General features: G+C 37.6%; 2 protein-coding genes across 3 annotated transcripts in view; both read left to right on the forward strand.

The window, feature by feature from the left end:
- Positions 1 to 5130, forward strand: part of prkcaa (protein kinase C, alpha, a) — a 181306-nt gene extending 176176 nt beyond the window's left edge. For both annotated transcript variants that reach the window (XM_056459747.1, XM_056459748.1), the window contains one exon: positions 1864 to 5130. In XM_056459747.1, coding sequence (XP_056315722.1) covers positions 1864 to 2028 — 165 coding nt within the window. In that variant the 3' untranslated portion in view covers positions 2029 to 5130. The remainder of the gene's footprint in view (positions 1 to 1863) is intronic.
- A 1746-nt stretch (positions 5131 to 6876) lies between these two features.
- The window catches only part of cacng5a (calcium channel, voltage-dependent, gamma subunit 5a), a 45128-nt gene continuing 34823 nt past the window's right edge, over positions 6877 to 17181 (forward strand). The window contains exon 1 of the mRNA XM_056459020.1: positions 6877 to 6964. The gene's annotated coding sequence lies outside the window, so the exon portion shown is untranslated. The remainder of the gene's footprint in view (positions 6965 to 17181) is intronic.

Raw genomic sequence — 17181 nt, forward strand, 5'->3', positions numbered from 1 at the left:
CAGAACGCAGATAGAACCTTATAATTCCATGGTGACAAAGTATTGAACAAAGGTAGCGTTGATTTAGAAATTTTCCTCAGATGTTGGTAACATCCAAAGAAATCCAAATACCCATAGAAAACAAATCTAATTAGTTTAAGTTTTGCATAATAAAATGAACTGACACATTAAAATGTATTGAGCATATGAAGAAATGGAGGTGTAAAAAGGCAGTAAAAGCCAAAACAGCAGCTGAAATCTTTCAGTAGTTATTCAGCAACACTCTGCCCTTCGTCACTGTAAATTATTGTTAGTTGCTTCAGTCCATCATCTACATTAGCAGGATGATGAAGATGAAACCAAGGGGGACATTTCAGCATAACAATGATCCAAAACACAGCCAAGGAAACTCGCAAATGGTTTCAGAGAAAGAAAATCAAGCTGTAGAATGGCCCAGCCAATCACCTGAAATGAATCCAATATAGAATACAATTTAAAAATTAGATTTGGTAGACGAGACCTACAGAACCATCTGGATTTTTCTGTTGAAGTCTGTGAAAAACTCACACCTGAGCAATTCATGCGACTTTATTCTCCATATGAGAGGCATCTTTAATCACCAAAAAAGCCTTTTAAATAAAGTAGTAAATATATTTGAGTACATTTCTCTTTGTGTTATTTCATTGTTATTACACATAACTCATTTTTCAGATTTTTTTTTTATGTTTGTATTGTTCGGGTTTTTACCAAAATCTGGTTCAATTCCATGTCAACCGCTCCTTTTGAAATATTATTCCCAGGAAAACATTATGTGTTCAGTACTTATTTTCCCCGCTATACATCGTATGGAAGGAATGAACTAAATAATGAATTAAGTGTCAGGTATTAATGTAATAACTAACTAACTAGGTTATGTGTCAAGTATTTACAGAGTCAAATTTGCGATACTATCATAGAAAAAAAGGAATGAAAGCTGCCCATTGATTCTAAAGAATCTAACAAATTATTGCAATTTCATATTACATTCACACTTAGTTTAACTAATTATGGGCAAAGGTACTGTCTATGTTTGGCTTCCACAGCTGTGCCCTCCAAACCAGTTGAGCCAATGCATCATCCAGATGAAGAGGAAGTAGGGCATATAATCTGAAATCTGAGGAGTGTTAATCTGTGCATTGGACATGAAGCAATTGGGAACAGAAGTATAAATATAACATTGCATATTTCCTACAAACTAAACACTTAAAAGTTTCTTGTTTCTAACCATAGACAAAGCAGTTAGTCTATGGACCCTTTTCACAAGCCTGTTATGATGCATTTAACAGTCATCAGCATCTTAAATTCTTGAAAATTTGTAATATTTAGATTTTTTTTAAAGGTATGAACATTAATATGTATTTATGTATGCATTATATCATCTTTGCTTCAACTTACAAAAAACGAATTACCGCTTGTGCAAGGCATTTTTAATGCCGTCTATGGGCCAGGACAGTAAATTTGATGTTATTCTCTCCTCTGGCTGCCGTCATCAGTCTCACACTATTTTTTTCCTTTTTCTGAAAGTCTTTATAAAATCATTGTGGAGTTTTTCTTTTAGTAGTTGAACAAATAAGATTGTAAAAATAAATAAATAAATAAAAAAAATAGTTGTTGTTCTCTCCTATTCACTGTGCTCTCAGTTTTTCCAACTATGACAAATTCCGCTACTGAGAAACACGGAAATGTGAAAAGGATCTATTGTGCAATATCTATATTGCGAGCTTTTACCTATGTGATTTGTGCTTAATTATATACATTTTCTGTTTGGATTCTTGTTGTATATTAGAATAAGATTTGCCAAACAATAATATTTCATTTTCCTGTCTCTTCTTTTTTGTTTTATAGTGTGGAAAGGGGGCAGAAAACTTTGACAAGTTCTTCACTCGCACGCAGCCACAACTAACCCCTCCTGATGAGCTGGTTATTGCCAACATCGACCAGGCTGATTTCGATGGATTTACCTTCGTCAACCCTCAATTTGTCCATCCCTCCCTTGTCAACACTGAATAAAAAAAGGGGAAAGAAAGAGGGAATGAATGTGAATCTACCTACTACCCTAAAACTCTACCCATACCTTTACCCTTTTGTGTCCAAAAAAAACTTTAAACCAAAACCACAATTATCTCAAACCATGTTTTGTTTTATTTTTGGTTAAAATCATTTTTTGTCCCATTTTATGACATTATTTCAGTGTAGGCCAGTCGAAGAGTTTACCTCGGTGATTGAAAAGAGATTGAGAGATTCTTTTTTTTAATCAGACTTACACTTAACCTCTAGTTAGTAAGGGCTGTTTACTTGATGAACTGGCTGTGTGATTTTGTGCAGGCTGTTTTTTTTTAAAGACTATAGGAGGCCATCTTATTTCAAACCACTTGTGGCTGACGCATGATTTCACCATAAATCCCATATCAGACACAGAGTTGTGCGCTTCCTAAGACAGTCTTCCCATTCAGGATTTCTTATCGCCAAAGCCGGTGGGGTTTCTGTCTTCCCCTTAGCACTAAACCAATTGAACTATTTACAGAAGTATAACTGGTGTCAGTTTTAGCACACTTTTTTGGAGTCCAGTGTTTCTCATTGGATATGTCGTTAAATGTTTTGAAATAATAATACTGTTTTAAAATAAAATACTGAACATCTCTCAGTCTAATATTTGCACATATTTCAGGTATGACATGACAACTTGGCACACCAGTTTAACAATTTGTAGTTTGTTTGTTCTATTGTAAAAAAAATATATATATAATAATAATAATAATCTGTGCCAAGAATTGCCACAATCCACAAGCATACAAAGCTATGGATGAGTGATATGTTAAAGAAAGTTTATGAATTTTGAAATTAGGTTATTTTCAAATAGTATATGTTGGTGCATATAAAATAGTTTTCTTTTATCGTAAACAAAGTTACACTTAAAAAATGACAATAATATAAAGGTATTACCTCAGTATCCCTTTAATTCACAAGTGTTTTAAAAAATATTGTCTGGACAACAACCTGGGAACATGAGAGCTCACTTTGTATGTGTTTTGCTTTAGTAATGAGTGGTACTGAAAAAAGCTGAGAGATGGAAGAGTTTGTATTTATACCAAGACATAATTAAGCTGTTCTTAACCAATTCTTAATCAGCATAGAGGTGAAAATAAAATAGTACATTTTCATTTCCGTCGTACCTGCAGAATAACCATTACATCATTATGTTTGGATTAAACATAACTGATTGTAAAAATATAACATCACCACGTCACATTTCAACCTCTTGCTGCTTAAACATTTTGGTAATACTTAATAGAGGCTAAACAGTTTACTACCAACTAAATGTCCTTTAAAGTTGCATTACAAAGGTGATATGTCTGTGTCATTGTGGCAAATTTACAACTGAGGGATCAGAATGAAGGTGGATTTGCATTAACATAAAACTGAAGTACAATTATTATCCAGTTTACATGTTTTTGGTAACCTTTATAGTCCACTTTTATGATCATTGTTCCTTTTAAATGTGTAATTTTTGTGGTAAGCTCATCATTACGCAGTCAGCTAACATATTCAGGTAGATATTTGTGTAATTCTTGTCATCAATTGTGTGTACTGTACGCATTGCCATGGAAATGATCTTGTAGTTTGCATAATGAAATCATTTACAAATGTGCTTTCGCCCATTCAGTTCTTATTTTTTGTGTTTTACCTTTGTCAAAACACCTTTGCTATTGGCTGTTCTGTGTGACCAGATTGTATTCCATGATTTTGAAGTGTGAGCTGATTGGCTGCTGTTCTAATGTGGGCTGACAACCTGCCTGTGCTTGCATGTTTGGGTACAAAAAAAAGGATCTGCTTGAAAAGAATTGTGTGTATTTATGAAGAATGTTTTGTAACGGAAATTGAGATTATAAGATTAATACAGCATGGAATATGAACTAGGCAGATATATTTAAATATATGAAATACTCAGTAGTCTTACACTGAGTTTCATTTTAATCTTTATATTGCAGTTTGTGATAGAGTTGAAACGTCCTTCCCATCTTTTACTGATCTTAGACTTAACAAGTAAATGATTTAGTACATTTTAAAATTAGATCAAATTCATACATTTGGTGATTTCAGGTTAAATTTTTAATAACATGCTATCAGATCTAATGTATGTGCCAGTTTAATGTCTTTAGTCTTTTTTTTTCCACAAAACTTTAGTTACTTTGAGAATTTGGCACCATCCTCATTTAGATCTTTTTTCATTTCTGTGATTGTTGTGAGTTTTAGCATTTTAAAGATGCATTAACTGCAGTAGGAACCCTGTAGTGCTACAGTAAACTATCTTTGTTGAACTCTTATGCAAAATCCCATCTATTTTTCTTTCTTTTGTTGGGTGTCTCCTAAAACCTGCTTTACATCAGTGCCGTGCTGAACCCAGCAGGAACGGTGTTGCACTGTGTAGCCACAATGACGATTGCCAGTATTCAATCCAGTATTTTGTGCACTAGTCTCATGTAGCTGTACTGTTTACTCTGAATGCTGATACTGCTCCTGAGACTGCAGTAAAGCATCTCATGCTGTGTGTATTTGCCAATCAATCATGTGCACTACCTTAGCTGTTGTAAAGAACATTGCATAGCTATTCAAAAAAAAAGAAAGAGTTTAATGTGGCATGCTTTGAGTTTCCTTTACTGTAAAATGATCCACATGCCTTATCCACTCCTTTCGCTATTCCCATGCTGCTGAATGAACGATTGATTACATGAACAAAATAATGATTCAACTGATAATGTATTGCTTGTTTCTTTGCTTCATGTGTTTAGCGTTCATTGAATTGATAGCTCACCCCAAATATTTGATTTTGTGATCATGTGGTTTTAATCTGTTCTTCTGTGAAGCATGAAAGAAGACATTTTGAAGATGCTTGGAAATGACTGACTTCCAGACACTCCTCAGAATTTCTTCTTTTTTTGTTCCACTGATGACATAAAGTCATGTACTGTAGGTTAATAGTTTATGACAGAATTTTCATTTTATGGAGTCTGCTCCCTCTGTCATCTATTAATAATTCATTCTTAATTGTTTTTGACACCCAAATTACAAGAAAAGTCAAATTATGTTCCCCAATAAACAGTGATTTATTTATATGTGTTTCTGTACTTTTGTGATTGTCTAAGAGAAAGACCAGAATGTCTTTACTCTTTATATCCATTCTTTTTTGTCATTATTTGTGATGTACCTTGTGTAGATTTTGTACATCATCATGCTATCTTTCCTCTTTTGCGTGTTTAGGCTTTTCACTTGTTTTATTTCCATGTTTTTCATTCTTCATTTTGAGGACAGAATCAACAGAATGCCTTATTTTGCTCTCTTTCTGTCTCTCAAATAGCATGTCCCTGAATTAAACCCAAAGCAGCATCACTGTTCTTATACATAAATCAGTAAATCTAGTAAAAACGTTGTAATTTGTAGCAGTGTGTTTTCCAACCTTTGTTGTCTTAACAGAGTCTATGCTTTTTCCATGCAGTCCTTGTTGTCATTTATACCTAATGTACGATATTGCAAATAAAGAAGGGAAAAATCACAGTTGGTCTGCGCATGTATCCCTTCCTGAAAATGAAGCTTCCACTGACTGGTGATCTGTTATCTTGTCTCATGCATTAGAGCTGGGTACAGATAAAAATTTCATGTTCGGAGAGTGGAAAGCAGCATAAAATGGTCATTCTGAATATTTTATCCTACAGCTCAGGACATTGTCAGTACTCTTATCAGCACATTTAGTCTAGTGCAACAGGATTTTTTTTTTCCTCTGACAGACTTACGGAAAAAAATACTGTATAATTTGTTGTGAACACTACAGTGGATTAAAAGCCTATGGGTTTAGGTCTTTGCCTTTCCAGTAATCCAATTATTCATAGTGAAGCAGGAAACTCATCTCTCTAGAGTACTCAATATTATACTAAAAATCCAAACATTAACATTGAAAAAAGTGTGGTTTGAACTGGAGACAACTAGCAACACTGAAAGGGAATTACACGGATAAGCCCTTTTTATTAGTTGACATATGGTGAGATTATTTAAATGATTTGCCGCTTTTCACACTGGATTTATTTCAGACTTACCAGACCCTAAATATTAATGTCAAAATGTAACTGTTTTTATGGTTACCTTTAAAGGTTCTGTTGACTGATAAATAATAAAACAGTCTTTAATAAAAGATGGACAAACCCAATATCGGGATTAAATTAATTCATAAAATGTAGAACTTAACTGTTGGCTTTATCCATATCTTACACAGATTTGAATTGAAATGACCCCGCGTTTATAGCGTATTGACTCATTTTCGTGCTTTTCCAACGGACATTCTGGGCTATAAATATTTGCGTCAATTTATTTTCAACTAGACATAACTTAGACCTAACGTCTTACTAATGTTCTACGAGACAGTTGACGTAAAAGTTTCATGTAGTCAACAGTTTCTAAAGTGCACCATCAAAATAACTGAACTGAATAAAATATCTGTTGTTAAATTTGTCAGTCAGAAAACCAATTCGGTGAGTGGACCAGAATAATATGGCGCAAATGCTCTGCGTAGCCATAACATCCATAACACATTACCCCAAAAGCATCATGATCATCCATAACAAAACAAATCATGACACAGCAAACAACAGTCTACACCATCTATCTAAAGCCAATAACACAAGAGCAGTGGCACAGTACGCATACAAATAGCCTCTTGTGTCGTTGTCAGTCCGTGACGCGCAGAAAGAGAGAGAGGGAGAGATGTTAGACTTCCACAGAGCTCGGAATATTGCGCGACGCGTCTCGCCGTAAACATGTGTGAAGGGTTTTAAAGGGTTCGTATGACTTTAGAAGCTGCTCTGTGATGACATAGGTCTGTCGAACATTTGCGTCTTTTGTGCTTTATCTGCGACGAAGTAAAGAACGCGCGCAACACCGACAAGTCTCAGCGCAGGTAAGTGGAACTAACAAAACTGTTGTGTATGATGGCACTGAATAATTGGGGTTATGCGCATGTAACAAATAAAACGGTCAACTTTTCTGCTATCCGCATTTTCTTGTTCGTTTTTTCACTTTATATCACATTTATTTGGAAATTATGTGGCCATTTATGGTTTTTGTTAACGCAAATTGTGGGAAACCAAATATAACAGGTCAACACATGTTGAGAAGAAAGCATTTATTATGAGCAGAAAGTGATCTTAATTCATTTTGCTACATATTATTAAAGCTTTTATAGGCTATATAGTTTATATATATATTAGCCTACATAGAATTTTGTACGGTAGAGCACAAAATAGAATTTAGATGGCTGTCAGGGGGAGTTTTGTCGTTGTAAGCAGGTTTGCAGCTTCAGCACCAAGGACAGATTCACTCTGTCTGGGAGCCTCAGAAGTAGGCTAATAGTTTGCTATCACATACATGGCAACAAGCTGTCTCTTACAGTTATCATCACTTTTGATTACAACTGCTAATATGATTATAGACGAACAGACTCTAATAGGGACATTTTATTATATTATATTATATTATATTATATTATATTATATTATATTATATTATATTCATAAAGTAGTGAGTTTGTTGAAGAATATAGACAATTAGATACCATAACTGATAACAAACAACACTGATGCCATCTGTAAGAAAGTCCAAGGTCCAAGGGTATTTCTTTTCCATAGAAAGCTACTTTTAAGACGTGTATAGTGTAAATGCATTTTTTTTTTTTTGTTTGTTTGTTTGTTTGTTTTTTAACCTGTTGTTGCATTTTGTATCATGGCATGGTTTGATTGGCTTGTCTGAATGAATACGTTGGTTAAAACTCCCTCTAAGATGAATGGAATTCAACAGACACAGATTTGTGACATTTAAAATTGTAACTTAATAATTCATTTTCCATTACATCTTAAAATTTACGTTAAAAATAATTTATTTTTTTATTTAAGTTATTTTGATGCTATATTTGGCCTCCATATCAAGGCACACACACCCACACTGTGACTTAGTATAGCAATACCAGTAAATTTTGACCTTGTTGGGACATTTTTTGATCTCATACATGAGGGAAACATCTTTATTCTTTTTAAAACATCTTTTACAGAATTAAATGTTTTTGAAAATGAAAATGTAAAAATGTAGATAGGGTTTGTACACAAGAAACATCATTATGTCTATGGTGTGTGTGTGTGTGTGTGTGTGTGTGTGTGTGTGTGTGTGTGCATGTCTGTATTTTAAAGTATCATTTCACCTACAGCACCGGATGCACTCTAAAGCAGGTTTTGTATTGTATAACCAGGGAAATATGAGGTGTCAATTTACTAATCTGGTTAAGTTTCAGTATGTCTAATGATTGTGATGAGATTGCAGACTCTTGTATGATCAGTCTGATATTTGTAGTTTTGCTGTGATGATATTTGTAGTGTAGATACAGTATGTGCACTTAAATTTTGTGTCCAGAGTATATACACTGTTTCAGAAAACAAGCAACTGCTGCCAAATCTTACATTTACAGACATTTATACAGTATGTCAACAGTTCTGGTTATTCTGGCTCCCTTGTATAGTTCATTGCATTTGGGTCCCCCTAAGTAGAAATTATAGCCCTGATTGTCTCTCTCAGTTTATGTCTGTTGCTAGATGGCATGCAATGCCATTGCTTTCCCCACAGAACAAATATCCTTCATCCTGTTGCCTGAGTGGAAAAACATTTTGTAACATGGCTGCTTTTGTTGTGATTATTGCAGTGGTGAAAAGTAACTAGCTTTACCTTGAAATTTACTTTTTTTGATTATAATTAAATTGTGGTTCTTTTACTTGAGTTGTTTAGAAATTTGTGTTGTTTCCTTCATGTTCTTTCTATAGTACATGTTCAATTCAATTAAATTCACCTTTATTTGTATAGCGCTTTTACAATGTAGACTGTCAAAGCAGCTTCACATAAAAGGTCATAGTAAATTGGAACAGTGTAGTTCAGTTTGTAGTGTTTAAGTTCAGTTCAGTTTAGCTCAGTTCAGTGAGGTTTAAAAATCACTACTAAAGTTGTATATACATGTTGTATTAACAACACAAGGGAGTATTTTAATAATGCCTTAGTAAGTATTAAGATCAGTGCTGATGCTACAGGTTGACACAGCTGGTACACTCAGACTTAAGTTCGCCATCAAACAGAAGTTAAGATTGTCCTTTTTCCTCTATCATGATGTACATCCACTTGTAATGGTCCTGAAATGAGAAAAAAAAATGTAGGGTGGTGCATGATTTCATCCTTTGGGAATTGATAGGATTGTTAGAAGATGGGTGTTGCAAACAAAATCAAGAAAGATTGACAAATGGATGAAGGCAGAGTAGACAGCCCCTCCCAAAAGGCATTTCATGTGACCAGAAGTAAAGAAAAGGCATTTTGAGGGGCAAGAGAAATTTATGATATGTGATTAACGATTCTGAGTACCATATAAAACACAACTTGCATAAATACATCATTTACAAGCACTACTACATACAGTGGTGTGAAAAGTGTTCACTGATTTCTTGTTATTTTCCATCACACTTTAATGTTTCAGATAATTAAAACAATTTAAATATTAGTCAAAGATAACACATCATGTAAGTAAACACATCATGTACTTTTTAAATGAAGGTTTTTATCATTGAGAAAAAACAGATTTCAAAACTTCATAGCCCTGTATGAAAAAAGCATTAGCTACAAATGGCAAAGACATGAAATGGTGGAGAACCTTCCGTGGAGTGGCCGGCCAACCAAAATTATTCCCCAAGAGCACAGCAACAACTCATCTAAGAGGTCACAGCAGACCCCAAAACAATATCCACATATCTGCAGACCTCAATTGCCTCAGTTAAGGTGAGTGTTCATGTATCATTTGCATGGCAGTGTTCCAAGACAAAACCCACTGCTGAGCAAACATAAAGGCTTTTCTCAGTTTTGCCAGAAAAAAAAATCATGATGATCTCCAAGACTTTTGGGAAATTACTCTGTACTCTGATGAGACAAACGTTTTTTGGAAGGTGTGTGTCTTATTATGTGTGACATAAAATTAACACTGAATTTCAGAAAAAGAACATAATACAAACAGTAAAATGTGGTGGTGGTGGTGGTGGTGGTGGTGATAGTGTGTTGGTCTGAGGTTGTTTTGCTGCTTCACTGACAGACTTGCTGTGATAAATGGAACCATGAATTTCGCTGTGCAACAAAATATTTTGCAGGATAATGTCTCGCCATCTATTAGTGACATCTAACTAAAGCAAACTCGGGTTCTAGAGCTAGACAATGATCAAAAGAACACCAGCAAGCACTACTAAATGGGTGAAGAAAAAAAAACTAACGGAAGACTTTGGAATGGTCTAGTCAAAGTCCTGACCTGAATCCAATCGAGATGTTGTGGTATGACTTAAAAAGAAGGTGCATGCTCAAAAACTCTCCAATGTTGCTGAATTACATTTAGTCTGCAAAGAAGAGAAACCCCTTGATTGCAGTTGTTGCTGCTGAGAGTGGCCCAACCAGTTATTAGGTTTAGGGGCAAACATGTTTTACCATAGGGCTATATTGTTTTATATTTTGTTTTGCATTAATAGAAAACAAAACTTAATTTCAAAACTGGAAGAAGAAAAACCTAGAATACTGTCTAACCCTTGGTGGATTTTCAGTTCAGTCCTCGTCCTCAGTTAACATCTTGGGAGTGATTTTTGATGACAACCTGTAATTTTTTTCATCTTAAAGATGTTGCCAAACTTTGACATATGCTATCAATGCCTAATATGAAATGTTTATTCATGCTTTCATGACCTCTCAGTTAGACTTGTATTGCGTTACTGGATGGTTTTCCTGTATGCCTAATTAACAAACTTCAGCTGGTTCAAATTACAGCTGCAGAACTAAGAAATATGATCATATTACTCCGTTTTTTCAACATTGCGTTGACTCCCTATTAAACATTGTATAAATTAAGACATTTTATTGACTATCTACAAAACTCTGAATGACTGAATGAGCTCCTGGTGTATTACAGCCCCTCCTGTCCAATAAGCTCAGTTAATTCTGGACAATTGATTATTCCTAGAATATCACAATCGACTGTAGGTAAAAGATCCTTTTCATATCTGGCACTTAAACTCTGGAACAGCCTTCCTAGCACATTTCAGGAGGCATACACAGTGTACTGTCAGAACTGGGTTGCAGCAGGAAGGGAATCTGGCAGTAAAACATGTACCAGAGTAATTGCAGTGTGAGCCATTCCACTGTGGCGACCCCTGATAAAGCAGCGAAGGAAAGTAAGTGAGTGAGTAAGTCCGCAGAGAAACCCCCTAGTAATGCACTGGAATCATCTAGCCTTGAGGTCATGAGTGCATAAAGATTTGTTTATGTAGTAATTTAGAACTTGGTTGTATTTTTAAGATGGAAAACTGGAAAAAGTGGAGACAGAATGATAAAGCCAATTATGAAATGGGGGTGGTTAGGAGGCCATAATTGACAGAGGCCAGTGGACAAATTTGGCCAGGATACCGGGGATGCATCCCTACTCTTTATGAAGGACAGTCTGAGATTTTTAGTGACCACAAAGTCAGGACCTCAGTTTAACTTCTCATCTGAATGATGATGCTCACAGGTGTCCCCATCACTATACTGGGGCATCAGGAGCCACATAGACCACAGGGTGGGATCACCCTGCTGGTCTCACTAGTACTGCTTTCAGCAGCAACCTAGTTGCAACTAGAAAGCTAGCTGCCACAGGATGATATGTCCTCTGTAGTGATTCTTAGGTTCACTAATAATAATATTAATATTCAAATTTAAATTTTAGTTGATGGTGTAAGATAACTGCCAATAATGCCAATTTAACATAATGATTGGTTCTGATGACACTGCTGATAATTCAAATTTTGGTCACAGTCACACATTGTGAGTAGATCAGCAGACCCATTTTTCAAGCGAGAAAAAATGTTTTCTCAGTCTGAGCAGTTCAAGACTCCTGAACACACACACACACACACACACACACACACACACACACACACACACACACACACACACACACACACACACACACACACACACACACACACCTATATGACAATAAGAAAATAGGTAAATAAAAGAAAATAGTAAAAAAAAAAAATCCACCACAATGGAGAAAAAACATACACCTAAATGAAGGTCTCAGCCTCAGACATCACACTAAGCATCGCCCATAGACATGTGGCAAAATATCTGATGCATGATATGGCAGTTGTCCACTGATTGGTCTAAATATAAACTATTCCTGGAGTTGAGTATGCAGCAATCTTGCCTTTACCAAAAATGGTGGTGCTTTTATAACTTTTAATGTCATCTGTTCATCCTCAAATAATGTCATCGATATTCATAAGGAAACCACCAAAAATACATCTATAATCTCCAAAGCTTTTTGGAAATTGGCAGCCGATACAAACACCAACTCTTGCCAGTGATCGCTGAGAAGCTACATGGCCTTTTTTTACTGCTGAAGCTAAAATTCGAGACCCTCACCAACTGATGCTACTCTCACAATGTTGCATCACAATTGGTGTGAGAGAGATGAAAGTCCAGTGTGCACAGAGGTATACAAGCTAGGCTAAGATCTAGCCCCACCAGACCAGCTCTCTCAAATATACACTCGATAGAAAGTACACTGGACATAATCCAACTCAACAGATCTACACAGATCTACACAGCCCTAAACCACTTTTATTTACCGTTTAAAATGCAAAATGACACATCTGCACAAAAAATACCCTCACCTGCGAATGACCAGGTGCTCTGTCTGTGTCCAGTCGATGTGAGGAAAACTCTATCTAGGATTATCCCACGCAAGGCTGCAGACAACATACCTGGCCTGTACTAAAACACTGTGCTGCACAGCTGACAGATGTCTTAACATGTATCTTTAACACCTCACTGAGACAGACAATTTTTCCCACATGTCTGAAGTCCACAACAATAATACCGGTACCAAATAAATCATCTGAATCCTGTTTATACAACTACTGTCCCAATAGACTCATGTTGCTGTGCTTTAAGAGGTTTATTATGCACAATATCAAGACCAGCCTCCACAACACACTTCAGTTTCACCTCCAGTTTGCATATCTGTCAAATCCCTTTATGGACGATGCAATCTCCTCCACCCTCCACCTGACTCTTACCCACCTAAAAAAATAAAGACTCTTGTGTTAGAATGCTGGTCATCGACTTCAGCTCAGCAGTCAACAAAATAATACCACTACAGCTCATCAATTAACGAAACCTGCTGGACTTGTGCACCTCCCTCTGCAATTGGATACTGGACTTTCTAACTGGAACACCTCAATCAGCCTGTGTCAGCCACAACTTAGCAGTTTAGCAGCACAAAATTACTAGGGGTGCTAAAGGATCTCACCTGGACCACCAACACCATGTCCCTTTTCAAGAAGGCATAACAATGTCTACAATTTCTTCACTAGCTGAAAAGGCCAAGTTTCCCTGGACCCATTCTCACCACTTTCTACAGGGGAACCATTAAGAGTGTGCTGACCACCAGCATCACTATCTGGTATGGAAACTGCGGTATTGCTGACCGCAAGACCTTCAAGCGTACAGTGAACACAGCGAAGAAGATCATTGGTTCCTCTCTCCCCTCTATTCACAACATTTTCTTTTCACAATGGTCCAGCAAAGCTACATTCAGCAATTTAACAAGAAGAGGCCGTACACAAAGGAACAGCTTATTATATAAAGGAACTGTTATGCTGCGTTCACACAAGATATGGATGAAGCATCAAGCGTGAGTGGTCTACATGTTAAGTCAAATAAGTCAAAGACGTCCCGTGGCACAATTCGCACAAATGAAGCAGCGCGATTTTGACATTTGATGTGCTTAATGCACATATCGTGCGAATCGCTCGAGTCTGAACTTCAGCAGACAGTCTCACCTTGTTAACCAATCATAAGCTTGCATTTGTAGGGGAGTGATGATGTAGTGCCTGTTGTTGGTGTCCTGAGGGGAAATCGTCCGACCGGACATTCATCAAACTGGGCTCGGCTCAGTCTGAGACACAGCATTAGTGCCCAGAGAATTAGGTGCTAGAGTAATGCTGTGTTCACACCAGACACGGAATGCATGGATAAATCGCGCTATTCGCGTGTAAGTAGACACGTGAAAATTTGAGTTTACTCGCGCGTTAAATCCGCTTCATTCGCACGTCAAATTCACTTCAGAACAGACACGGATTCGGGTCATGGGCAGGGCTTCTGTCTGCCCGGTGACTGTAGCTTCGTTGCTAAATGGCTAACATGGATTTTATTGAGAAAATAACAGTGTTTATGTGCTTTATGAAGGCTGAAAAACAGCATCGATAAGTTTAGGGCCCTGTCTGAGTATACCAGATCCTTTCAGAGGTGCATCCACCTCTGTGAGCTCATAAACTCCTCCATAAACATAACCTGGGATGATGGAGGCTTTCAGCGGCGCTTCTGACTGAGCCTAGCCCAGTTTGATGAACTGTTGTTGGCGTCGGCTGGAGGATTTTCCCCCAGGACACCAAAAACAGGCTATGCGTCACAAGAGCAAGCTCCTGATTGGTTAACACGGCGTGAATGTCTGCTGAAGTTCAGATTTTTGAACTCCGGCATTTCGCACGATTTGCGCGTTAATCACATCAAATGCACAAAACACTCAATTCGCGCAGCGCCATTCGCACCGTGCAATTCGGGCCATTTACACTGCGCAATTCACGTCATTCGCGCCGTGCCATTCGCGTGTATTGCGCTGCAGGATGTCTATTCGTGCGTTTGCATTGACTTTGGGATTCCGCGTCTGGTGTGAACGCAGCATGAGGTAGTGTTTTTTATAGAGAGAGAAGAGTGTTTCTACAGGGCCACACAAGCCCACACACCTGTGTGAAGCACACTTTATAGATGCATAGTGCATTATTTTTTTCTTTTTCGTAAGAAAGTGTTCAAGTGTGCAAGTGTCAGTTAAAGTGTCAGAAAGATGAAAGAATGAGTTTCCTACAGGTGGTTTGTCACTCACCTCTGAGGCACACACAGTTTGGGGTTGTGGTGTAGTAAGTAGTAGGAGTAGGGGTTCACATGGGTTTAGGTTCAGTTCACATGGGCCCAGGTGATTGTCGTTTGATACGAGTGAATCAGCAGTCTGTGTGGGAATGGGGAGAGCATTCCACCAGCATGCAACATTGATGGAAAATATTTTGAACTTATAGCCAGCACTCACTTTTCGACAAGAGGAGATGTAGACCTTCATGAGTAGGTGGAGGTAAGAGGGTGCAGTCCCAGTGGCTGTTCTGTAAGCAAGCATCAATGATTTGAACTTGGTACAAGCCTCAATCGGTAACCAAATCAGTGAGATACAGAGAGGTGTGACATGGGCTCTTTTGGGCTTATTGAAGACCTGACAAGCTGCAGTGTTCTGGATCATCTGTAGAGGTGTAAGGGTGCAAGATGGGAGTCAAGCTATTACATCTAAGATAAATTAAACTATCATGTACTGGTAATACTACATTAATGGTCTGTAAATGAAGTTTCGAAAAGTGAGCACTGTTTGCATTACTGAGTAAGTGAGCATGTTTCAACACCCTTGAACTGATCCTAAAATCTAGAACTCACAGAATTGCCATTCAGATAGGTGCTGAAGGCCCTTAATAACCTGGAGCATGCACATGAAGGTATCTTTGAAGTGAAGGTGTGTAACCTCTTAACCACTTCGCAGATGTCTGTATGACTTCTGAGCCAAACTCAGACTTAAAACACTGTGCAATAATAATCCTAAATGATTGTTGCTTGTCAGACTGCACGAACTGGACTCTCAAGTCACATTGTAAGATCTCAGTTGTCATAATGTCAGACTGAATTTGATGCACAAAACATTGTCATGGAAGAAAACTTACCCTGAGTTTGACGTTATCCATGCATGACACTTTCACTATCCCATGTTACATCGTGGCAAACATAAACAATCTGTAGCGATCATTTTTCTCACAGCATACCTCAATAATTTTGACATTTTAGCCTAGGATTGTAGGATTCTTTTTTATGATTTCACAATTTTGTCTCAGATTACCAAAATCGTGGCTGAAATCGCATGGTATGAGCAGGGCTTTAGTCAATGTACGCTCTGGCATATAGACTGGGTGGGACTGTGTTGTCTCTCCAGATGAATACTCTTTGTTTGTTATTGGCTTTCTGCTTCGTTGGAGGCTTATTGTGAACCTAAATTTGTGTCTATTGATGCCAGAGGCCGATGGTGTTGATGGTGTTCTCATCATGGTGTTGTTCTCCTCAAATGGTGTTGTTTCTGTACGCCAGGGGTCACCAATCTTGGTCCTGGAGGGCCGGTGTCCCTGCAGGGTTTAGCTTCAACTTGCCTCAACACACCTGGCTGGGTGTTTCAAACATACCTAGTAAGACCTTGATTAGCTCATTCAGGTGTGTTTGATTAGGGTTGGAGCTAAAATCTGCAGGACACCGGCCCTCCAGGAACAAGTTTGGTGACCCCTGCTGTACGCTAAGGACAGCTTAGAAACATTTTGGTTGTTTTGCTACGATTTTACCAGAGAAAGGAAACTGGGAACCAATGTAGTTGTTCTGTTTGAGTTGTCTCATTGGGAGCGGTGTGAAGGTATATCCATTTATTCTATAGTTAGAATTTCAATGGAGAATGTCCTGTTTACATACATAACCCACGTTCCGGGATACGGAACGGACACGGGTGTCTAGTAACAGACAATGGGAGATCGCTCGATCTACCACTCTGAAGAGTAAGAAAACAGGCCAATGAATGCCAAATGAGTTGTCAGAGCATGGATCTGCAGGTTTGAGTGATTAATCATTAAGGGAGTATATCAGCTAGTGTCCATGAAGCGAGCATTCATTGGTCCCCTATTTGGGGAACATGGGTTGCGTACGTAACCAGGCCATTTATGGGAGCTACAGTGTGTGTCTGTTAAAAGACAATGGGAGAGTGTATGGAAAATGCCACAGCAGCTATGCCCGTCATGCTCCTGATGTAAAGTTTTCCAAGCATAGAGTGCAATCTTCCAATGTGCCCTAGGCCCTTTAATTACCATTACATGGGAAATTTTTGAAATTTAGATCGTGGTTTGTATATGTGCTTTTGCCTAACTAATATAGACTAGGGATTTTAAA

The sequence above is a fragment of the Danio aesculapii genome, chromosome 6, assembly GCF_903798145.1.
Source record: "Danio aesculapii chromosome 6, fDanAes4.1, whole genome shotgun sequence".
Taxonomy (NCBI): domain Eukaryota; kingdom Metazoa; phylum Chordata; class Actinopteri; order Cypriniformes; family Danionidae; genus Danio; species Danio aesculapii.